The sequence below is a fragment of the Solea senegalensis genome, unplaced genomic scaffold (assembly GCF_019176455.1).
Source record: "Solea senegalensis isolate Sse05_10M unplaced genomic scaffold, IFAPA_SoseM_1 scf7180000014256, whole genome shotgun sequence".
Lineage (NCBI taxonomy): Eukaryota > Metazoa > Chordata > Actinopteri > Pleuronectiformes > Soleidae > Solea > Solea senegalensis.
Genome location: NW_025321003.1, coordinates 1 through 25,312, shown reverse-complemented (window position 1 = coordinate 25,312; position 25,312 = coordinate 1). Strand labels below are relative to the sequence as shown.

Here is a 25,312-nt window from a genome sequence, read left to right as displayed (position 1 = left end):
TCACATTTTTGCTATATAATTTAATTTTACATTTAATCAGTATGATCTTTTTTTATATTCATCTTGGAACATTTGAGTATTTTATCACTCAAAATAGATAATGAATTCCTGTAAATCATTGAGTTTAACCAGTGATGAGATACAGTTTGAAACTCAAAGATAAAGAAAGGCTTTTAATGTAGACCCTGCATTGCGAATGTTATTAATTATTATTAGTATATAAAATTATATTAAACATCGAATTAAGCTATAAACAAGTGATGACTTTTTGTCATAGGATATGGAAAAGTTGTTATGGATGTATATGGTTAACAAACGTGAAACGTATGTCTGATATGATTCATGTAAATTAGACCACGAAAGCTGTTTCTCCGACGGCCCCTGAAAGCCTCATCGGTACAGACGTGGCCGTGTTTGCTGTAGCTGCTGCTGTTCAAGTGACGCGGTGTCCCGCCTCCCTCCCTCTCTCCCTCCCTCCCTCTCTCTCTCCCTCCCTCTCTCTCTGCATTGCAGCCTGAAGCGCTGCTGCCGGAATCCAACACAACAATGGCGACTCCCAGTCCGGACAGTAACTCCAACAGCAGCAGCAGCAGCTCCAGCTCCGGCTGCATCGTCGGACCCACGTCGCACCAGTTCCACCAGCAGACGCAGAGCAGCAGCATGCAGGGTGAGCGACCGACAGTCCCGCTTCTATCCTCTCGGCTCTCTCGTATTTATATCAACGCTTCTACCGGAGACTCTGGAGTTAAAAGTAGGGGAAATGTAGCTTGTAGCTTGTAGCTTCCACCACAGGCAGCGGCTCCACACGCAGTCAAGGCGGACGATGTGAGTTAGCCTTTTCCGGTCCGAACTGTCAAAACAAAAGCATTAGCTTACCCCAAACGAGAACATGTTTTTTAATTGTTAGATTTAACAAATAAGAATGGTGACATGTAGTTTATACATAAGCTTATGAAAATACTAACGTAGCTTTAGAAACAGTCCATCAATTTTAATAATAAATCTCCCTTTTAACTTATGGAAAAGTCCATAATAGTAAGTGGTAGTTCTTAAATAAATCACACATTTGTTGATTTTTTTTTTTTACTTTTTCATTAAGTTGCATATGTTATTGAATAATTAATGAGTGATGCGACTATAGCAACACATTATAATGAGAAATACATACGATTTACTGAAAAGACCAAAAAAACAAAAGTAAGGGAATATTTAAAAGTGATAGAAATACTTGTAAGTGAACCAATACACTATATTGATTGTAAAGTGGTGACAATATGTGCATTTTTGTATTGATTGCTGCTCTTGATGAAGATCCAATTTTTCTCATTTTGTTTCCAGTTTTAAAAGAGTTAACAAAGTGAGCTTTGAGCTTGTAATTCGACTGTAAGACATGTGTGTACTCAAATACCAAAAACCATACAAATACGTTGTTGTTGTGAAATTGACTTTTCAGTTTACAAAAAATGAGAACGGTCGATAAAAAAAATAATATGTATCAGCTAAAGCTATACTTTTATTTTGAAATGTGGAGTGAGCAGTTTCCCGCGCTCGCGTCACTTCTCTTTGCCTAGCTTGAAGTAGCAGGTTAGCAGCGGTGCACTGAAGCGACTGAGCCAACACGGGCCTCAGTGAAGTGTTCTGTCCTTTTAAGTGTGTCATGGTTAATATAAGACACTTTAATAAAACCACGAATGTCACGTAATCTAAGTAAAAACTTGACAAATGTTTATTTATCGATGTTATTACCCCAGGCTGCTGCTGTTAGCATTGTCACGGCCTACATTGGAAAGTGTCTCTCCCTCCTTTAGCCAGGTCATCGTTTTCATTCACCGCTGTCTGTAGCTGGTAAATACACACAATTAGAGCAATTATATCAATAATTATTACATTCAATGTGTTAATAATCTTGTACAAATGCTGTTATTGTCGCCGTTGAGTGTCATTAGCGTCTGTACTATGTAGGTTACGTTAGTTTCTTGATGTTTCATGGCCCCTTAGCCTAAAACAAACGCACTGGTGTTTATGAAATTACAAATATGAACTTAAAAGATTTGTCTGCCGCTTATTTGCGTGATGAAACTTGTTTATTTTCAAGCTAAGCTAGTGAGAATGTTGTCTGATGGCGGCTGGCTTGTCGAGTACACACTCTAGATCCATTGTCGGACATTAAGCCTGGCCTAAATGTTTTATTTTTCATTATTTCTTACAAGGATGTGACGATATTGAAATTCCATGATATGGTAATAACTTGGTTACAAGTCCACAGTACGATATTTATCGAGTTTTAACTCGAATAAAAGTCAAATGAATAACAGTTAACTATACAATGTAAAACAGGAAGTTTTCAGTTTTACTTTCAAGGAACAGAGCAAAATCCTGTAATAATATACATTGTAGTTTAGGCTTGAAGTTTAAAGTGCTAAAAATAAGTAGTAAGTAAAGTGTTTACTTTTTTTAAATTTCATAACACAAAGATATCAAACTGTTTGTGCACATAAGATACAAACTTTACATGAACATCTCAGTTTCTCATTCCGATATTTATCCTCTTATCTTCTCTGTTGCTTCTATTGCTAGCATTCTCCATTTTTGTTGTATAGACTGGTGTAAAGACCTGTCCTTCTGTACCATTACAGGTCCACAATGTACTTTTTTTTTAAAAAAAACAAAATATTGTGAAATTGACAATACCGTCACATTCCTACATCAAAATGACTATTAATATTGGTTATTATTTCCATAATAATGATTATAAACTGAGGAAAAACCATAGTTCCCGATGACTATGTTGTTGAGTGTGGGATTTAATTAGCAGCATTACTCATTACATTAGTGTGTGACTTGTTGTGATTTACTGTCCAAATATCACTGGGTTAAGAAGGGGTCATGTCTGATAGCGAATGTGTTATGTGTCCTGTTAGCTGCTGGATAATGAACAGCAGCCATTGCCATTGATTTGATTGACTGTTAGCGTCCGGGAGCTAATTAGGAGCAGCGCAGCCTTGTGTCCAGTCAGTGGTTGTTGTTTGTTTTTGTTTTTCCCTGTGGCAGATGTGTAGTATCAAATGTTCTATCTAAACCTTACAGAAACCAACACCTGCTGGAGATGTCAGAATGAAACAGGTATTAATTCACACTCTGCTGTTAAAGGTTATTTATTATTTGTTATGTTGTGTGTTTGCCTGGGTCATTCCTTGAAATGTTCCCTTTCCACCTTGTCATGTTGGTCTTTTTTGGGTCTTGTTAAAAAAAACAACTAGTTTCCTTTTCTTCTTTTTCTTATTTAAATGTTAATTTACCCACACATGCATGTTTATAAATCTATACCCTCCGTTTTAGAATGACATGGCGTAGACACAGTTGACAGACCCTGTTTCAAGCAGCTCCACCGGGGAGTGTTTTTCTTTGGACAGAAATCAAAACTTGACTGTTTCAGAATGCCACTGGTGTGTTGTTGACAGATAACCGCTCATGCAGCACAACGATAGTCAAAAGAAACACACTGCTATGGCAAGAGTAACCTACCAAAGCCACTTCTAAAGTGAATGTTCAGGTTTTTAGGTGTGTGGTTGTGCCCAATCAAAGCAGTTTGAGACATGCAGTAGTATGAGTCACTCGGGCACACTCTCAAAATATCAAAATAGTCAAAAATGTTCTGCCAGTGGGGACACCAGGGCTGCAACTAAGGATTATTTACATTGTTGATCATGTTCCCGAGGTACCACTTGGTCCATGAAAATATTGAAACTATTGGGAAATGTTCTCCAAAACTCCAAAAATGATGATGTTCTCAAATTTATTTAGTTTACAATCTAACATTATTCTGTTTTGTGATGTTTTGGTAACACTTATAGGGTATTTTTGGAAAACGCGTCCCAAAGAAATCTCAAAATGCCACCCTTGCGATTTTGTGTATACAACTAATACGTACTTTATTTTGCCCTCTTTGTCTCCATGTCATCTCAATTTTTTGTTTATTTAGTGTCTCGAAATGATGCCAAGTTTACGGAAAAACCTTTTAAAAAGTCCAGTTTCCATGTGGATAAGACCTCTTTTTTTAATATATATTCCACTTGCAGCATTGACTCGTAATGGGATGTCACTTGCTTACGAATGCCCCACTCACTCGCAAGTAATTCAGCCCTGAGAAAATGTAGTAAAATGTCTTTTCTTTACTTCAGGGTTTCAGATAAGCCTGTCTGGAGTGCCCCAAAGTAAGCACTAGCCTTGCACACGGTGCACACCGACCTCTATTATGTGTGGGTTCACCTGACCTCAGTAGTCTAAAGTGGTTTCCTTTCCAACAGTCCTGTTACTGTCGCCTTTTTATTAACCGATCTGCTCTGTCACTCAACTCCAGACGAAGTGCAACCACTGTAAACTACTGAAGCAGCCTGTGTGGTGCTTTGGTAGTTGTGGGGGGAGACTGTCCACTGTCCACTGTCCACTGCTATGAACTGTCACAAATTCAGTCATGGCTCAGACAGAGAAAGAGAGAGAGGTTCCTTTGCACTGGGGCTTAAAAGGTTGAGGGATCTGTTTGCATTGAAGAGCTGGTTGAACATGGGCACGGCAACGAGAAGCCAAACACTTTAACACAGCACTTTCTTTTACTGAAGCCACGTTTGAAAACTATTTAAGCCTTGTTCACACTACAGGGTTTTCCAATCATTAAAGAATTTCCTCATTTCTTGAGCGGAACATGATCGTCAAAATATGTGAACTTGAACAGTATTGGAGTTTTGCCAAAATTGCGATTAAAAGCACGTGCAATAACTTGATTATGGTGAACTTCCCTTATTGTGATAATGGTGTATGGGACAAAATCATGTGAGAGACTTAAAAATGCTGTCCAGCTCCCGAACATGCAGTCCAAGTGCCACAAGGGGGCGCCTTATTCTTGCCAGTCATTTCAGAACGTTGTGACCTGTTTGTGGCAATTGGACCAAAATGTAACAATAAGTGAGTTTTCGAGACTTTTTAAGAATTTATTTGCAATATGTGCATCGCAATTTTTATTTTTGATAGGACATTCTCATTTGGGGTGCATAATATTGGACTTTTATCAGTCAATTACCAATACTCATACAGAGATTGTTTAGCCTCCTCTGCAGTGAAAGTAACATAATATTTTTCATACTCATTTTGCAGCAGATGTAGATATACATTTACTTCATTGTGTAAAGAATAAATAAAATAGTTGGAATAGATTTGTTTTCCATCCTGCTGGAAATTTGATCCGTGCAACTCAAGCTACCTCAGCCCATTCCCCATTCCATGATTCTGAAAGTTGTGTAGTTTGAACTCGGCTTTAGCTGCAGTGCAGCAACATTTGAAACCAAAATCTGAATCTGAAAGTGCTCAGTGTTAAGTGTTGGGTATTTTTGATATCCGTCAGGATTTTGTTCTGATTTTATTGCTTATTTTTTAAGGGAGTTCTTGAGGGGCAATGTTCTGGACTGGGATTCCCAATATCTTCAGCCTGCAATGAGGCTCTTTCTTTTTGTTTTTTATTTTGGCTCAGTCGCAAAATATAAATATGTGACAAAATAGAGGATTTTAAGCTGAAAGAACTGGTGCAGTGTCTGAGTATTGGGGATCCTCGTACATGTGGGCACTTTGCTTGTGATCAAAATGCATTTTGTTCTTTCTCCTGATCATGAGAAGAGGTTGAGATAAACCAACGGTCAGTCTTTGTATGAAATAGTCATATCACAATTTTGTGGCATGAATTTCTTTAGTTAAAGTGATAATTGAGGTGGGCTTTTTTTAAGTGTGCTTGTAAGAGGTACTGACATAGAGCAAATTTTACCCCCAAAAGACAATGTTTACTTTATCTTGACATTCCAGTCAGATTGTCAACCCAACCAAAGTCCATTGAAAAAATCTGCGTTTTTAGCTCACAAACTTCAAACGACTTTTGTTGAGCACTGATTAAAACATGTGTCAATACCTCATAGAACAACACTTAAAATAAACAACTAAGTATCTCAAGGCTCATCTTAACTCAGGTCAGATGTTACTCAGATTATTGTGTTTTCTGCCCGCAATCAGCTGGTCGAAGCCACAGTGTCGTCTGGTGCATGTTGTGTGGATCTGGATCTGTTTCTGTCTTCACTCTGTCAGGGAAACGCAAAGCGCTGAAGTTGAACTTTGCCAACCCGCCAGTAAAACCCACCTCCAGGCTGCCGCTCCATCCAACGCCCCCCTCCTTCCAAAACCCTCACATGTGAGTATGGAGGTTTTTCGAGAACATTTTTGTCTTGAGGAACACCTGCACAAATTTGGCTGAACCGATTTGAATTGGATGGCCAAAGATTGAGAAATCTGCGACTTCTCAAATCAGATTTGGCCCAAACATTCACTTGGACTTGAGGGTGATTTGGGTTTTTGTGATCTAGAGTTAAAATACAATAAGAGAATCCTTTTTAAATTTGGTAAAAACATTCACTCGGACTCAAGAATGAATTGAATGAATCTCAGGTTATGGTCACTGTGGCCAAGGCAATATATATAATGTTTTTCCTTGTGATACCTCAATAATATCTGAAGGAAGTATTTTAAAATGTGGCACAAACGTTCACTTGGACTCACGGCTAAAGGTCATGGTCATGACGTTCATGGTCATCAAATTCCAAGTCAACAAACTCCTAAAGCCTTCCTTCTTTTCTTTACCGCCTCTTCTCCTCCAGAGAGCGGCTGCGGACGCACAGTATCGAGTCGTCGGGGAAACTGAAAATCTCCCCCGAGCAGCATTGCGACTTCACCGCCGAAGACCTGAGAGACCTCGGCGAGATCGGCCGCGGAGCGTACGGCTCCGTCAACAAGATGGTCCACAAACCCACGGGCCAGATCATGGCTGTCAAGGTGACCTGGATTTACCTTGCACACGATGTGTTGCCGTTGTTCGTCAGAGTCGTAACCGCGTCCTCTGTGTCTTTTGTCCCTCAGAGGATTCGCTCGACCGTGGACGAGAAGGAGCAGAAGCAGCTGCTGATGGATCTGGACGTGGTGATGAGGAGCAGCGACTGTCCGTACATCGTCCAGTTCTACGGCGCTCTGTTCAGAGAGGTCCGCATCTTAATTATGTTGTACAGAACCTGATGAGGGCCACATGTGACGCAAGTCAGTCATGAAAATCGGACTTTTCAAAATTCTTACTAAAATCTCAGACTTCTGACATTTTTTCTCTCCAAGTTTTGACTTTTGCCTCCAAATTCAGACTTTTTTTATTTATAATGTTTTATATATATTATATTACCAATTATAACCCTCTTCCGTAACATTATCACACTTTTATAGAGTGAATAGAAACAAATGTATTTCTTGATTATCAGTCTGGAAACTAACGCTTGTCCCTCTTTGTTTCAGGGGGACTGTTGGATTTGTATGGAACTCATGGCTACCTCATTAGACAAATTCTACAAATATGTTTATAGTTCACTAGACGACGTCATTCCAGAGGAAATATTAGGCAAAATAACATTAGCTGTAAGTAGATTCATTATGCTGTTGTTTTTTCTCTTCGTGGATTGATTGATTATTGATTTTATGTCACAAAGAAATGACTGGAACTGTTTTATTTTGTCTTGAACAGACGGTTAAAGCACTGAACCACTTAAAAGAAAACTTGAAAATAATTCACAGAGGTGGGTTTTTCTGTTCATTAGCAAAAAATACAGATTATTCCACATTTTCCTTTGAAAACAGGAAAATTTAAAACAACTTTCACACTCTTTGTCGTTGCAGACATCAAACCTTCCAACATTCTCATGGACCGAAAGGGAAACATCAAGCTATGCGACTTTGGCATCAGCGGTCAGTTGGTCGACTCCATAGCAAAGACCAGAGACGCAGGCTGCCGGCCGTACATGGCGGTGAGTTCATTCACCAAGTTTTCAGGAGAATTCACAAAACGTTTTAAAACATTTTGGGCTTTTTATTCAAACCAGCACTATTTGGTAAATAGTGTAAAAATATCTCATGTACTTAACCCGTGCACAAGTTGGGAAAACGATTATGTCATAGCCTCGCTTAAGAGTCGTTGTTTATAGAAAGCTTTTTTAAGAAAGCAGAAAGTAAAAGATTGTGTTGTTTCCATGTGGATAAGGTTTTAAAAACATGTTCACAAATTCATGATCCTGCTCCTGTGGAAGGATGCAAAGTGGGAAAAGTGTCCAGCAGAGGTCAGTAAAGTATGTTTGGTTGTATTTCTTAAACTCTTGTGTTTCAGCCGGAGAGGATAGACCCCAGCGCTTCCAGACAGGGCTACGATGTCCGGTCTGATGTTTGGAGCCTGGGAATCACTTTGGTAAGAGATTATTTTCTATATTTTATCGTAGAATAACACAAGAGGAAAAAAAGAAAGTGAAAATCTGAAGTCACCAAAGAAGAACACATTTTAAGTTGAGTAAAAGGTCAAAAATATCTTCTTCACTCACAGTAAGTCATCCCTCAGAAACAGTACATTTAATAATTTTAGGAAGAATGGCATTTATTTTTACACCGTAGGAGGTGGAAGGATTGATTATTTATCAATTTAGAATATTACTACAAAGTTTTTTTGAAGGTTATTTGCAAAAGGAAATAATGAAGAATTCATTAATTTATTTAAAATACAACTTCTTTTGTAGTAATTAGCATTTTATTGGGTTAGTTTAATTTATTTCCAGCTTATAACCCAGTTATTAAGGTTGACTTTAGGTTTTACTTTTATTGTGTTTGTCAGTTTTTCAGTGTTAAAAATAGTTTTGTTTAATTTCCCTGATTTGTGAGAGTAAAGTCTTGAAAAGTTCAACATTTCAGGAGCATATTAATGTGATAAAATAGCCTCAACTAAATGCTTTCGATGTCAAAGCATTTGTTATTTGTTATGGGGGTGCAGTGGCTCAGTGGTTAAGACCGGTAACCTGTGTGCGAAAGACTTCATGGTCGCAACGGTCGCAAGTTCCACTTCACCGCTGGCTCATTGTACTCAATTCCATTGTAAGTGGCTTTGGATAAAAGCGTCTGCTAAATGTCATGTAATGTCATGTGATCTTAAAAGGTTTAAATTTGTTAAAATTTTGATTTTCAAAACCCTGAATCTCAGCAGGTTTTGACGATGTGTTTGAAAATAAAGGTCTAAAATCCTTGTTTTTTGTGTTTTTATATTTTCTCAGTACGAGTTGGCCACGGGCAGATTTCCTTACCCCAAGTGGAACAGTGTTTTCGATCAGCTCACACAGGTGGTGAAAGGAGAACCACCTCAGCTCAGCAACTCGGAGGAGAGACAGTTCTCTCCCAAGTTCACCAACTTCGTTAATCTATGGTGAGCAAACTTGAAACGACACGGTTCAATCTATGATTTTAAAACGCCTGAGATAGAGTTCTCAACGGGCCTGAAAATTACAACCTGACCCGACCCAGCCCGCGGGTCTTTACACCAGACCCGGCCTGACATACCAGTACGAACCAGTCTGCTGCTGCTGCTGCTGCTGACCCAGCACCCGTCTCCTGGCTCGTGTCGTCTGGGTCCTCCGGTACCGACTGCGGCGCAGCTTATAGGCGGGACTTCACATACTGTTGTACAGTTGCCCTTTGGTGGTCAGAGGAATGTTGGGGCTTTGTGGAGTGGTGCACATGCAGGGGTGTCGGCTCCGCCCCTCTCCAGATTTACTCTTCACCACACGTGAACACCGATGGTTCACATCAAACATCATATCATTTACAAACTGCAAGAAATGTGTTTTATGAGGGGAAAAAAAGGAAGCCCGAGGCCCGACCTGACCCGCCTTATTTGCAGAATGTTTTGGCCCGGCCCGCTGAGAACTCTAGCCTGAAATATTAAAGAAACACAAGCTCGTACGTAAACATCTGCTCTGGAGCTTCTTTAAGATTTAAACATTTTCTCACTAACATTTTTCACTGTTGAAAGAAGAAGACGAGCAAGTTATAAATGAACCATTTGACAATGTCACTCTCTTTCCAGCCTTACAAAGGATGAATCAAAAAGGCCAAAGTACAGAGAGCTTCTGGTAAGTTCTACCTCATTTTTAAAGCAACCAGTCAAATGTTTGTTTTTTGTGAATCAGTGGCTAAATCACAGTTAATTGATTCCTCAACCACTAGACTCTCAAATAAACCGATAAATATGTGGATTAATCCTTTAAAAACTACTTCAATTTGAATGTAAACGAAGGACAAAGTGACTGAAAGACGCCTCAAATACACTGTTTAAATTCCTATATTTTAGTATTTAAAAAGTAAAGTGAACATTTTAGTTTAAATTTTTTTAAGCTAAAACAGTAGAAAAAAACTAAAAGGTTAATAATAATGATAATAATAATAATAACAAAAAGGTTCTAAATGTATTGGGGTTTAATTTTCAGAATCCTCTGCTGCCCTCTACTGGCAGAAACAGAACTAAATCTGAATTAAGCAGCACTGAAGTTCAGATTATGTTTCTCTAAATTGTCTTTAAGGGCAGTTTTTAAAGACTTTAGACTTATCAGATTGATATTTATCATTTTCAATAAACAATGGGTCAATTATTTCTTTTTAATCTGCCAAATTATTACGAATTACACATTTTTGCTGTTGCATGTATTTTATATATGGTTTATACTTATTTTTTTTAACATAGCTTTTTGTTATCATTAGATTTTTTTTTAATCTATGGAAGGAGAAAAAAACAGGAAATTGTCTAAATATTTGGCTTCAGTTATCCATCGCTGCCTTGATTTCTAAAAATCAACATTGGCCAGAGTAAAAAACTAAAACTAAATTAAAACTAAAAATAAACCTCTCCTGCCGGCACACTTGTCAAATTTCCAGATTATGTTTAAGAGCTTTTTTCTCACTTCTCAAATCCACATCGAGTTTTACCTTAAATGTCACGTAAACAACATTTGAAACAAACGTCTCTGCTTGTCTCTCTGTCTCCGTAGAAACGTCCGTTCATCATGATGTACGAGGAGCGCTTCGTTGACGTCGCCAACTACGTGTGTCGCATCCTGGACATGATCCCCACCTCGCCCATCTCGCCCATGTACGTGGACTGACCCGAGCGAGTCCCGGTCTCCTTGGCGTTGTGTCGTCGTCGTCGTCACGTAGTATCATCGTCTGTTTTATTCACACGTTCCAAAGATTTTAACTAAAGAGGAACTTTTAAAAGTCCAAAATTGCCCGGTGCAATACGTCGAGTCGTTAAAAAACAAAGGTTCAACTCGTTAACGTGTAAATGAGTGTTTTTCTTTTTGTTTATTTTTCTTTACATTTCCCCCGATATGCAAACCTGTGTTTGAGTTTGTCTCGACGCGTGTTCAAGGACAAACTCTCACAGCCGCCGCTCGCTCTCGCCGTGTTCCACTCTCGTGTGTTATGGTGACGTTTGTGTTCAAAAAAGGTTGAAGCGTTAAAAAGGTAAACGTAAAGATAACTTGCAAAAAGGCCATTTAACAACACACAAAAAATATTTGATACCCTACAATAGCTGCTGAAAACCAGAGGACACAAAATGTCCACACACCACCTGAAGCATAGCGTTACCTTTGTCGGTGTCTCTAGCGCAGGGGTCACCAACCTTTTTGAGACCGAGAGCTACCTGAAGGTTAGAGAATAATATGGAGGGCTACCATATTAACATTTTATGCAGTTTACCATTTAAATGATAAATATTATGCATTCAATTGCATACACATTAATTCCAGTGCTTACTCCTAATGATTATCACAGTTTTTATAAACAATATCAAGGACATTTTACTCAGTGATCATATGGATACATACAAGTGAGGTGAAGTGAAATGTGCCCGCGGGCACCTCGTTGGCTGCCCGCGGGCACCACGTTGGTGACCACTGCTCTAGCGAGTGTTTGGTCATGTGGACGTCTCCTATGTCTTTTATTTAAAGCTCATTTCTCTACATGATAACCGTATGAGACTGGAAAGATCACCACTAGCTAGCAACAACCACATTAGCTGCAAGTATTTGGCTGTGTAAAAGATTTGCATGGGTGCTTTGCTATTTTGCTAAAGGGTAACTGGGTCATTGTCATTGTTAAATGCTAGCTAAAGGTGCTTTTCTGGTATAACAATGAAAAAGAGATTAGCAGGGGTGCTTTGCTAAAGCGGAGCTAGGTTATTTTAACTGTTAAATGCTACTGGTCAATGCTAGCTAAAAAATATTTCTCTGTTAAGAAAAACCATACAAATAGCACTGAGAATACAGTTAACGTGGGTGCTTTGCATATTTTATTCTTTGCTAAAGAGGAGCTAGGTCATTGTAAATGTTAAATGCTCGTAAGTGCTAGCTAAAAATGTTTCTCTGGTATGAATTGGGGACGCTACATGCTTGTTTTGTTATTCTCATCGACGACTTTAATTTAACACCGTAAAAGGAACTGTTTTAATTTTAATCAAAAAAAAGAAGAGAATCTACTGATGTTTACCTTGTTTTTTACTTAGTTGTGAATATTATGACACGACCTTAGCGTCTCCCTACGGCTACATTGACAATGACTCAACAAAATTGCCTTTTTACCTCTTTAACTTGAGTTTACATATAACCTAGGAACACTTAAATCTGGCACACGTGTGTTGTTAAATGGCCTTAAATGATCAAAAGTCAGTTTTTTATCTCGCACCGACGACAAGATGCTAATTTAAGACGTAAATGCAATAATACCAGATGAGAGAGACACACTGGGGCGAAGCCTATGCTAGTTGCCTCATGTAAAGTTACTTGAGGACATTTTGCCTGTCAACGTAAATGTGTGTGTGTATATGTGTATACATATATAGATATATATATCTATATATGTGTATATATGTGTGTATGTATATATTTATATATACATATATATATATGTATGTATGTATATATATATATATGTATGTATGTATATATATATATATATATGTATATATATATATGTATATATATATGTATATATATATATATATATATATATACATATATATACACATATAGTGCATCTAATCTGCTGTTCCTGGCAGGTTTTGCTCGACAGTTGAGGCTCATTTCTTTAAACCCAGAGATGATCAGATTTGTGAGTTCTGGCTGCTAGAGGGAGAGATGGAGAGAGAGAGAGAGAGAGAGAGAGAGAGAGAGAGAGAGGAAAATAAATGAGTCTTAATGCTCTTCAGCAGTCTGTCATAGCACTGTACCGTTCAACTGATCACACACTGCCACACGGAGGCAAACAGCAGTAACTACACGTTTAAAAAAGCCCCCAACCAGAGACCCCCACAAAAATGAAAAAAATGCTGCTAAATGAACAAAAAACTGGCCACAACGCACACAACTGTCAGGAGATGAGGACAAATGAAGATTTACTCCATGGACAGTTACTGGTCACCATGAACTTGGCATGTTTCACCGTTACTGGGCCGTTACTGGTCCGTTACTGGTTCTCTCTGGTTTGCACCACGTTAGATGAGTGTTTCTAAGATTTATGCATCGTCGTTCTTCTCTCAGAAAGCCACGTCCACCGTGCAGGGACGGTACAAAATTTCTCGCTACCCCAACCCTCCCAATAATTGGACACTGTAGAGTTTAAGAATGATGTACAGCCACACTTCTTTCAGTGTGATATAAACACGTTTTTACCCTACCAGCAAGTCAAGGAGGAGAAAGTGCTAGTTCCTTTTTCAGCTCGTAGCCAAAGAACCAACTTTCTTCATAACTGAATTCTGAGTTTCTAACGTTGCGTTCAAGTCAAAAGGCAAACTTGCAAACTCTTATTTGCATTATATGGGACGTTCTTGTATTCGCAACATTCGGAAAACACTTTTGAACGGCTCATTCTAGCATTTTCAAAGGATTCTCAAAACTCTAGTTCTTTCACTAAGTTTAGAATATTTGACGAAATAATACGTCAGGATATTCAGTGTTGGTCCCTTTTTTTTTTTCTCTGAGTTTTTGTTTAGCATGCGCTTCTGCAGATGTTAGCCGTCTTACAAAATGGCCGCCATAGTCAGGGAATGTTAGAAGTCGCTATTAAAAAAACCAAAATGCATTAAACGTGGCGTAACCGAGAGGCTTAAACGTCATAAGTGAAAGACCAAACACGACTTTAAATCTCATGTTAAATGGTGCAAACCTCAGAGAGAACGGCCAACATTTGACACGAGCGTTTAAAAAAAAAACACATGTTCTTTACTCGCGGGGACGTTTCTGGGAAGCTAACAAATACCACTGGTGAAGATACATTTCCAGGGGTACTATGTTGTATAAATTTGCAATTTTACTAGAATGTTCATATTAGATTATAAGATAATATTATGGGCAATGAATATTATATTGTATCTTTTATCGAGGGTTACAAAATAAAGTTCCCATGGAAGAGAAATAAAAAAAACACCTGTATTTGTTTGCTTCTTGTGAATTTTTGACAAATAAAAAAAAAACAAAGAAAAGAAACTGTTAAGTGATGAAATTATTTTTGCAGTGATCATTTTATTGCTTTTCTTTCTGTCGTATACAGAGATGCAGGCAAAAAAATACTGTCTCTTTTTACAATAGTAACGCAAATAAGTGGCCAAGCAACATGGAGGCTTCTGTCGGAGGTGAGTTTGTTAATGTATTTTTTTTTTCTTTGATTTTTAATTTGGAAAAATGAGTGTGAAAAGACACCAGACACTTAAAAAAAAGAAGAAGAAGAAGCCTAGTGGATATTCTTAAAATAGAGACGTAAAGAATATCAACTTTATCTTATATTCATGACATGTACAAATAACCATTGAACCCATTGAATAAGTGCAACTTAATAAGTAACAGACAACAAGCAATAATTGGTCGCGTTTTTTTTATGGAGAGGGTTAACTGTAGGAAACGTTTTGACCGAGTGCACTTGAAGTAATAGTTTGAATTGGAACTTTGGGAAGTAGTTAGTACTCACTTTTTTTCTTCAAGACAAGAATTTACCAATTTTGAGCTCCATTTAAATCGCAAGTGGCAGAACGGAATTGGGATTAATAATGGACACAAACGGATCTTGGGCTAGCCTTTCTTAGCATTACCTAGCATTTTGCCATGTGTACGACTGATTTACTGAAAACTAATAAGACAGAACTCTAAAATTAGCAATGTCAGGGTTGGTGGGGTTAGCTCCCGTCATGTGGAGATTCTGACTTCTGACTACAACTGGAACAAATCATTACGCCACTCTTTTACCTGTTTGGCTAAATAGGGAACTGGAGTGATGGTTAGCAGTTAGCTTAGCTTAAACAGCAAGTTTGGCTCTATCTACAATAAAAAATCTAGTATTCTCGCAAAATCGCAAAAAAACATGATTTCCTAAGAATTTAAGTGAAGTAGCATTTTTAGATATGCTAGTGTGATGTACAGGCTAATAACTTAGTGAAACCTCAATACGTTGCTAACAACATTGAGGCTATTGGCGTCTTTAATTTGGGTCGTGTTGGCAAAGTTAAAACCTATTAGTAAAGTGACAAAATTCATTCTTACATTTCTTAGGTTTTGACAGAGCCAAGTTAGCTGTGAGCTTCCCAATTCCTGCTGCTAGCTGCGTGTCATCAACTGTCACATCAAACCGTGAGTGTCACAAAAATGATTAACTATTACTTCAAGTTTGTACATTTATGTGAAAAAAAAAAAATAGACAATTACATTATTTGTTAAAAAAAAAGAAGCTGTTTTGAGAAACTGCCGCATGTCTTTGTTTAGCTCTAGTTTAGTTCTGCTCTTCACAGTAAAAGGTCTGAATATATTACATTTTCCTATTCACAAGTGCTAAATAATGGGCGTTTTACACGTCACACAATTGTTGGAAAACAAAGTGTTTTAGGAGAACATGGCTTTTTCAAAGTGGTTCCTTTGGTTTACTTGTCAGACTGGGAGAACTGGATTTAAATCAAAAAGAGAAAAGGAATGCCAGTTTAAATACAGGTAAAAGTATAAATATAAAAACACAAAATAAATAAATGTACTTGGTCTAAAAGATAGAGGGTGAAAATTTAAAAATAGAGATGAATTTGTGGAGTTTTTTCATCAAAAATTGTCCGATTTTACTGGAATCTTATGTGTGTAGCTTTAAGGGAACATACAAATGGGGGGTTTGTATAAAAATAGTAAAAAGCAGTTTCATATAAAGCACAGTTTGTCGGTGGATTAACAATAAGACCAAAGGTTTTTCTCTCTCCATAATGTGAATATAAAGGCCAGTGAACAGTGAACAGAAACTTGTATAAAAAAAGAAAGAAAATTACATTCAAGCAAAATTGTGACAAATGTGTATAAAGCTAGAAGTGCACAGTGACTTTTTTTGTGTGTGTGTCATATTTACATCAAATAAGGAATTGATTACATAATACAATGGATCTGTGGTTGTGTCACGTCCTCAGATGTCAACATTGTTTCTGTCGGCAAACGTAGTTGTGATATTTACAAAAATGGCCGAGTCGAGTCGTCCTCGTAGTTCCTTTCGTTGTTTTTGTTTTTTTGTTTTTCCAGTAATACAAACACAGACTCGTAGAAAATATACAATGATTGTCGGAAAATTAAACGTGTCTTCAAGTCTAGGTGGGCGTTAACACTGATGTTGCGTTAAAAAAAAGAAGCGTAAAAGCACTAAAATCGTGCTCATCCGTTCAGAAGGAAGTCCTTCGCGTGTCCACGTGGGTTTTTGTGAATCAAAAAAAGCACTTGGTCGTTGAACTCTAGGTCATGAGAACCTCATAATTGTGTAGTTAAACTCCTGACTCCTTCATCAGTCTTTTAAAAAAGTAGATTATCAGCTCATAGTTCAGGTTTATTGAGGTGTGGTCGCGTGGTCGAGCTCTCACCAAAGTCCATAGAGAAAATGTTTAGCTCTCTGGGACACAGGAGCTGCTGGTCTCCTGCTGCCTCGTGTGGTCAGTTTGTGTCACTCAAGTAAATCCAACACATTTCAAACACAGAAGTTTGGACATTTGAACTCACTGATGGAGGCAGCAGTGAGTCAGTAATTCCTGTATGCTGTGATGTAAAGTGATGTAAAGCATATTATTTTATTCGGTGTTATTAGGCTAAAATCGGTTCTTTCTAGTGTCCCCTGCTAGCAGATACAATAATGAGTGTTGGTGTTCGGCGATAACGGTCAAAACCACATTAGATGTTGAACAGGCCTTAGTACAGATGTGTTATTAAGGCTAAGTTGATGTTAATCAGTAAAATAGTTTATTGGACTTCTAAATTTAGCAGAATCAGTAGAAATATAAGGAAATATTAGTATCGGACACAAAATAATCTCCACTTCATCCAACCACACCTCAGAAAACCTGAGTCATCACATGCACCAAAAAAAAGAGCTAATTGTTAGCGAGCACCTGGTCGGTGCTGTTGCTTTCACCAGTGGTCCAGGTGAAGGTCCATGGCAGAGTGCAAGTTAATGTCCGTGGCGTCCAGGAACTCTGCGTTAAAGACGCCCCCCGGCGGCGGGACACTGAAGGCCGCGGCCGAGTTTGGCGGCATCAGGTCCAGCCACTCCATCGTCTCCCACGGCGTCTCGCTGAACGCCATGTTTACCATCCCCATCACGTCAGGGAAGGCGGATGCCTTGGCACTGACGGGCGACAGAGGCGTGTCCATCTGCTCCCTGCTGGTGCTGGTCACGTGTTTGTCCTGTTGGGGGTGCGGTAGGTGGTGGTGGTGGTGGTGGTGGTTGTGGTTGTGTGGGCTGCCGTACCCGTCGCCCTCTCTGTGCCCGTCGTCGTCGGCAGCCATCTTTGGGATGGCCGCCTCTGCGCCGCGGCCGATCTGACCCACAAGCAAAGTATCCAGGTGGCTCTCGGCGCTGTGATTGGCCGAGTGCTCGTAGTGGTGCTGGTTGGGGTACTGGTGCTCGTAGTGGCGGTGGCACCTCGGGATGAGGAGGCCGGGACACCCTGAGGACACAGTAATGTGAGGGACAACTTTGGTTACACGGCACACTTCCCTGTCTTCTCTGGCATTAGCGGGCATCTCTTGAAGAGAAAGAGGGAGATGAGGGAGGGTCACAGGAGGAAGAGGGGGCTTTACTTGCTCTTTGTGTTGCTGCATTGTTTTGAGTTTACTCACGCAAGTTAGCCCTTGAGGGCTAAACTAAAGGACTTTTTTCGTTTAATCAAACCATTTCAGGGCGGAGATTCCAGGGATTTGGGATCTCACAGAAACTCGTGATTTTACGTTGGTTGGTGTCAGTGCTGAAAAGACGCATTGTGTGGAAAATTTGGTTGGCGTTTGGTGTGAATGCACCTTCAAAAAATCAGATTAAAGAGTACACACGGGGGATGGGGGGGATTTCCTCTTACCTCCACTCTCTATGAGAACGTCCAAAAGTTCGTCCATCTGCTGACTTCTGGTCAGTTGCTGTAAAAAGAAAACAAAAACCTTTTTTACTCACTGAACTTTAACGTTACAATGAACTTTGTAACGTTCAGTGAACGAAAAATGTGAATGTCGTTAAATTACAGATTTTACATGTAAAGCTTTCAAGCAGTTAACTCAGACTTGCAGAGGAAAGTTTCTGTATCGTTTTAGGTGAAACTTTAACTATATTGTGTAGCAAAAGTTTTCATTGTAACTCACAATTTTGTGTTCTAGACAACATGAAACCCAGGTTTATCCGACCTGAGGTCTACGATTTTCCAAAGTCTAAGCATTCTGTACATTATGATACGCAAGTCCTCGTACGAAGAAAGTAGGTTTTTGTGAATTAAGTTTTAAAATATGACAATATCCATTTTCTTCACTAAATTCAGGTGGATTGTGTAGGAACTACGACTTGTAGATATTACTTTAGATTTTTTAGTAAGTAGAAGGTTGGAAGGTGAGGTTAGCAAGCTGTTAGCCTGGTCGCTCTCATCAAATACTACTGTGTCTTTAAGCTAGTTGGCTATACTTCTCCATTATCGTAGCTTTTCTTGTTTAGCAAATTTGTAGATTAGCCTCCCTCATCAAACACCATTACCTATGTCTTTTAGCTAGCTGACTAGGTTGCTATACTTGCTGCATCATCATAGCTTTTCTAGGTTAGCAACTTAGCCTCCCTCATCAAATTATTTTGTGTCTTTTAGCTAGCTGGCTAGGTTGCGATACTTGCTGTATCATTGCAGTTTTTCCTTGTTTAGCAAATTTGTAGCTTAGCCTCTCTCATCAAATTATATTGTGTTTTTTAGCTAGATGGCTGGGTTGCTATACTCACTGCATCGTCATAGCTTTTCTAGGTTAGCAAGTTTGTAGCTTAACGTCCCACATCAAACACTATCATGTTTAGCCTCAACTTTTATCTCTGTTTTGACAGAAATTAACCTGTTTCATTTAAAAAATATATTTTTCAGTCATTTATTATTTTGTGATGGGCAAACTTTGTAATATTTAAACTACATATTTTACATTTCTGTGTTGCAACAGATATTTAAAAACAATACATTTAATTGAATCAGTTTCTTGTTTAATTAAACTTTCTAAAAAACATCCGCCGCCATGTAAACACCAGTGAGCTGCAGACCTGATGAAGGGTGAAAAGTTAATGCTGTGAACAAAGCGAATGGATGAATTAAAAGAGGTGCAGCAGAGGGTGGATGGTGGACAGATGGAAAAAGAACAAAATAAAAGAAGAGGAGGGAAGAAGAAGATGAAGAAGAAGAAGTGGGAGTTACAGCGACGCCGACAGGTCAAATGCAAAAAAATAAAAATTATCTCTGGCCAGCCATTTAAATAATCCACGGAGCTTTAGCACAGATTTCAGTTTTACCTGCTTCACTGCATCCTCATAGCACGGGGGCTGTCTTAAGTCAGATGCATCTGAATCTGAGCTACTGAAGGCAGGGGAAGAGACCTGGCTTTTATGGTCAACATGCCGAGGAGAGGGCAATACTGACATCTACATGAGAGATAGGTGAAAAGTGACATTAGCTACGTAAAAAAATATCCCATGATCCCATTAATGAAACATTTGACTGTGAGGAAAGTTGGGCGCGGTGTTCGGGTGAAGATGAGATGGACAGACGTGTAAAGAGTGGTGATATAATGACACAGAGACGATCATGTAGAATCAGACTAGAGCTGCAACTCACTATTTTTATCGATTTGATGATTTTCTCGATTGTCCCGTTTCAGTTTGAATGATTTCTTTGTCGAATGGAGCAAAGAAACCCAGAAAATATTCACACTGTCAAAATGGTCGATCGCTTATATATTAATAATAATACTACTACTAATAATAATAATAATAATAACAATAATAATAACCGTTGCAGCCCTAAATCGGACAGATCACAAATTAATGGAAAGAAGAAAAACGTGAGGTGATTCAGACGAACACTGTAAGAGCATGTGAATGAATGAGTGAGTGAGTGGACGTACCTTTGTCTGCATGTTGTGGTTCTCGGCTTTGACTGAGCCGCTGTGGTTCAGGCCACAGTCGGCCGAGGAGGGAAAGTCTCCCTGAAGAACCCTGTGGTCAGAGGCGTAAGAGCAGTTCACCGTCTGTCCACCGCTCTTCTGCTGCATCTGGACGAAGACCAAGAGACCATAGTAATTCATGTGTTCATATTTGTATTAGAAACTGATGTTTCTATTACTTTTTAATCCGCACCATCAGCAATTTTAGCTCACAGCTTACATTACATGTCATTTAGCAGACGCTTTTATCCGTAGTGACTTACAATGCAATTGAGTACAATCAGCCAGGGGTGGAATCGAACTTGCGACCATGATGTCTTTCGCACACAGGGTACGGGTCTTAACCACTGAGCCACTCCACCCACAGGAGTTGCTGGTCTTCTGCTGCCTCGTTTGGGCATATTTAAGCTACTGAAGTAATTCCAAATTAAGGATTTCAACACATTTGGATTTAGCGATAGAGGCAGCGGTGGATCAACAACATGCTTTAGCTTCTTTTCTTGTAATGGCTAAAATCTGGTTCCTTGACTTTGTTTATCACATTTTCCTTCTAACTCGAGAGGAGAGTTACTAAAGATAATTCCTACCTGCATGTTGGATGCTCGATTGTTGCCCGGGGTGTGGGGGTGAGGCGATAGCAGGTAGGGGTTATTAGGGGATGGTGGTTGAGGACTTCTGGAGGTCTTTCCATTTGGCGATTCTGTGGGTGAGCACTCTGGACTCAGGAAGGCAGACACGGTGGGGGGGCCACCGGAGGACGGGGCAGTGTCCATACACGGCATGGACATGTTGCAGTGTCCCACGTCCTCCACGCAGCTTGTGGGAGGACTCTTCAACTGTTTTGGAGAGGACAGAGGACAGCTAGTAGACAGGGACATGGGCTCCTGCTTGATGGTCACGCCAAAGAAGTGTTGGCTCATCATGGCTGGAGTCTGCTGACGGTGCATGGACGGGTGAGATGGAGGCGGGACAGCGTCCTGCGTTGCTCCGTAGCAGCGTTTCCTGTTGTGGAGCTGCATCTTCAGCTCTTCAACCTGCACAAGCGTGGTGTCAAGATGTCAAAATATGTCTTTCATTTATTCTTTATCTTTATTCTGTCACTTCAGACCCACCTGTCTCTGCTCCTGGTGCAGCTTCCACGTCAGCTCCTCGATCACCTTCTGCTTTTCCACCAGCATTTTATCTTTTTCCGCTTCCATGCCGTCCACGTTCCCAACGCTCTGTGCTCCGCCGTCCTCCATGCTCAGCTGCGCCGGCGACGGCTGCAGGCCGAACTGCGTCGGCGAGGACATGGGGACGTCGCTAAAGCTGTCGGGGAGCGAGCCGCTGAGGGAGAGTTCCGAGGAGGCCGGAGAGATGGGAGGGGTGGAGGAAGTGCTCGGGTACGGGTAGTAGCCTCCCTGAGATAAGGCACTGGAGGAGGACGGGGACTGGTAGGAGGACAAGGACCCTGTGGGTGTGATGGGGAAGGTCACTGTAGTGATGTCAGAGGAGCCTGACGGCGAGGAGCCAGTGTTGGAGTCCTTGAAGGGTCGGAGTCTCTCGATGAGGGTGGTCTTGGTGCCTGAGACAGGCATGCCGCGGATACGAAGGTGCTGCCTGAGCTCTGAAACCTTCCAGAGAAGAGACGTTTAAGATGGGAGCATTTCTTACACGGTGGACATTTGATAGTCTGAATTGCTTGAACACCTACTTTCAGGTCATCCAGATTGGCCGGCAGTGAGCCAGGTTTGACAGCTGAGATGTTGCTTTGGTTGGGATGTGTGCTCTTCACTGGAGAGGAGGAGTTGCTGTTGACCGCGCTGGACGGACCACTGGAGCCGCACACCGATATCTGCTCACTGGATCCTCTACAACCACACAATGGAAACGGACCGATCACTCGAAGTAACGTGGAGGTAAATATGAAGTTTATTTATAAGTCTGATGTGTCCCTCGGCAAGACACTTAACCACAAAATTGCTTAATAAATCCAGCCCATGTGAATGCAGGAGTAAACTAGTGCTGGTCCCAAGCCTGGATAAATGTAGAGGGTTGAATCCGATCAGATCAGATCAGAAAACTTCGAGGTACTTGGGTAATCCCTTGGTTAAATCCTAGATTGTGGCATCTAGGATTGAACCAAGAACGTTCTAATCTTCAGCCTTAAATTCTCCAAATTGAGAATTTAAGTGACTAAGAAAACGTTGAATAAGTCTGAACTTCAACTTCAGACCACCCTGGTTGACCAATGACCCAGAGTTATCTAATGTTGAAGTCGAGCACTTCACATCGTCTTCATCAGCAAATAAAGTGAACAAACCCTTTTTTTTTTTCTCAAAGGCAATCAGTTGGGAGAACGTCAACCTGAAAGGTTCTTGGTTCAATCCTAGGATCAGCTGAAATCTGGCCTTTGAGGGTCAAAAGCCTTTGGTCAAGTACTTGATTCAGCTTCATTGGTGACGACTGTGACATCATGTATTCAAAAGCCCCCGGAAAAAGCTGGTAAATTTATATTATTTTTGTATTTCTTGAGCTTTTGCGACTTACTTCTGGGTGTGGACCTGCGGGTGAGGCTGGTAGCTGAACGCCGGCTGCCTCTGCTGGACCTGCAGAGTGTGTGCATGCTGCTGCTGCTGCTGCTGACTCTGTGAGTGTGTGTGCGAGTGTTTCTGCTGGCTGAGGATCTGCAGCTGCAGGAAGAGCTGCTGCTGCTGCTGCTGCAGGAGGCGAGCGTAGGCCGAATCCATGGGTGGAGGGGACTTCTCTGCCTTCTGGTCAGGAGGAATGTACTGGTGGTACTTGAGCTTCTTTACTTTGGGCTTCACATCTTTGGGTTTCTTGTGCCGGTTCTTGTCCGACGTCTTGGACTATGGGACGTTGAGAAGGTGAGACGATGTGAGCATGGGAGGTTGATGTTTGTAACTCGTTTTTAATGCGTCTTTTTTTTGCTCACCTTGACGATAGCTGGGACAGGTATTGGGGGAGTGGCCAGGCTGTTGTTGGCGCTGGACAGTCCTTCATCCTGACTTTGTTCTGTTGGGTCTCTGGTTGCACCTCCCTGTTCACAGATAAAACCAGCATATGTGACTCATATTTACACTGTTTTTCAGACATCACCTGCAACCAAGCTCCTATTGGACGACACCAGCTGTCAATCACACTGGTGTCCACTCCCACTTAAGTTCAGACATTTGGGCTTTGGCAGAATTGTTTACTTTAGCATTTATTAGCATGTTTTTTGGAACAGGATCTTGCCAAATAGTGAGACTCAGATCAATAGTTGATTGAAAACTTATTTTTAATCGTTTATAAAGTGTTAATAATGTAGTTATAAACATGTAGTCTTATTGGTACCAATGTTATTCAGTATCATTTTACATTTTCCTCTTTTACATTCTTTTTTTTTATCTCCTAATTCAATTCATATTTTGTACTTTTCCTATTTTGTCCTTTCACCATTTTTGCTGCGCTCCCAATCCCCCTATTGCTCCCTGGGGGCAGATATTAGCGTATGTGCAAAAATAAATAATTGTAACTATAATTTCCTTGAATAAATAATCTTATCTACTGGGATTTATTCTTCAGGAGGTGTTGAATTTGACTCTGATGTTTTAATCCAAACAGATTGATAATCCCTGAAACATTTTCAAATTTGGAAACTGTCGGAGAAACAAACAGACATAAACAAAACTCTTGTTCTGGCTCGTGTCTGTGTGTCGAGCAACCGTTGGGTTTGGACGGTGACGGTTGAAGTGAAGATAATGATGTCACAGAGGAAGGAATGTGGCAACGGTCAGTGCAGAGATGCAGTTACACTGAGTCACCACAGGAGGGCAGTATAACCAAAGCTTTGTGAAGAAAAACCACCAGGACACTGGTCTTTTTACCTGTGGGGTACTGGTGAGGGCAGGCGAGGAGGACGAGGATGGTGTGCTGCCCACTGCATCGGACGAAGGACACACTGAACCCTGGGACTCGTCACTGTGGTGCTGCTCCGGAGACAGACTCTCGCTGCTGCTGTCCTCCTCGAACGCGTACGAGTCCTCCTGCTTTGGGAACTTCCCCTGGTTTACTGTGTGAAGAGCAGAGAAACAGACAGACAGCAGTGGGCGTCAGAGAGCTGAGACGAGAATTGTAAATGTTGGTGGTTCAGGAAGACACAGGTGAGTCTGTACCTGAAAAAAGAAGGTTTACTTACTGTTTGATTAAAAACAAACTTTATTTATTGAACATTTGTAATGTTTACAGGTGGAATATACAAAACTTCAGCTTTATACAATAATCTTATCTACTGGGATTTATTCTTCAGGAGGTGTTGAATTTGACTCTGATGTTTTAATCCAAACAGATTGATAATCCCTGAAACATTTTCACAACATTTAAACCCAGTCTTGTTTTATTTTAAGGCTCAGAGTTTAAGAACTAAAATTTCTACGAGTTCCGCTTGAATATAGCAAGGATGGGACAGTATTTCAAAGATCTCTCTGTGGATTTATTCCCAAAGAAAAACCTGGATTTGTACTGAATCATGATCATGCCTGTTTTGGGCCACTCACTTTTGCATTTTGAATAAGTGAATTTATATGTGATGTGGTGTATGTGACATTTTCAACACCTTGGACTAGTGAACATGAAAATGTCCAAGAAAAGGTCTCTGTTTAGTTTGTCATCAGTGTTTAGTGCTAAAATATATTCATAAAGTGAATTTAAAAAGCATAAAACCGTGAGTCAAAAAAGTCATAGTATAGTATGTCGTCCAAAATAAGTCAAAAAAGTCATAGTAAAGCATGTCGTCCAAAATATGTCAAAAAAGTAATACTATAGTATGTTGTCCAAAATCATTCAAAAAAGTCATAGTACAGTATGTCTTCCAAAATCAGTCAAAAAAGTCATAGCATAGTATGTCGTCAAAAATATGACAAAAAATTCATAGCATAGTATGT

General features: G+C 40.1%; 2 protein-coding genes across 5 annotated transcripts; one reads left to right on the top strand and one right to left on the bottom strand.

The window, feature by feature from the left end:
• The first annotated feature begins 483 nt into the window (after positions 1–483).
• On the top strand, positions 484–11,601 carry map2k4b (mitogen-activated protein kinase kinase 4b). Of its 4 annotated transcripts, XM_044016178.1 has the most exons (13): positions 484–667; positions 3,088–3,123; positions 4,182–4,214; positions 6,127–6,229; positions 6,693–6,867; positions 6,952–7,071; positions 7,372–7,491; positions 7,598–7,649; positions 7,750–7,877; positions 8,234–8,311; positions 9,162–9,310; positions 9,971–10,016; positions 10,929–11,601. In XM_044016178.1, exons 1-13 carry the CDS (start codon positions 547–549, stop codon positions 11,040–11,042), a joined length of 1,275 nt encoding a protein of 424 aa, XP_043872113.1. In that variant the 5' UTR covers positions 484–546; the 3' UTR covers positions 11,043–11,601. The 4 variants fall into 4 exon arrangements, with proteins under 4 accessions (XP_043872113.1, XP_043872114.1, XP_043872112.1 ...); XM_044016179.1 differs by lacking the exon at positions 4,182–4,214; XM_044016177.1 differs by lacking the exon at positions 4,182–4,214 and having other exon boundaries at positions 6,055–6,229.
• Positions 11,602–16,918: 5,317 nt separating this feature from the next.
• Positions 16,919–24,478, bottom strand: myocd (myocardin; the record flags this gene model as incomplete). The annotated part of the gene is made up of 10 exons (XM_044016175.1): positions 16,919–17,887; positions 18,293–18,350; positions 19,738–19,866; positions 20,349–20,495; positions 20,975–21,421; positions 21,500–22,000; positions 22,081–22,237; positions 22,917–23,236; positions 23,323–23,427; positions 24,257–24,478. Coding segments are annotated over 10 exons (2,625 nt in total), but the record flags the coding sequence as incomplete, so codon positions are not given.
• Between the last annotated feature and the right edge of the window lie 834 nt (positions 24,479–25,312).

Coding starts and splice junctions, on each gene's coding strand:
- map2k4b (XM_044016177.1), top strand. CDS start 547: ATGGCGACTCCCAGTCCGGACAGTAACTCCAACAGCAGCAGCAGCAGC. Junction 3,124..6,054: donor GAGATGTCAGAATGAAACAG/GTATTAATTCAC, acceptor GCCCGCAATCAG/CTGGTCGAAGCCACAGTGTC. Junction 9,311..9,970: donor ACCAACTTCGTTAATCTATG/GTGAGCAAACTT, acceptor CTCTCTTTCCAG/CCTTACAAAGGATGAATCAA.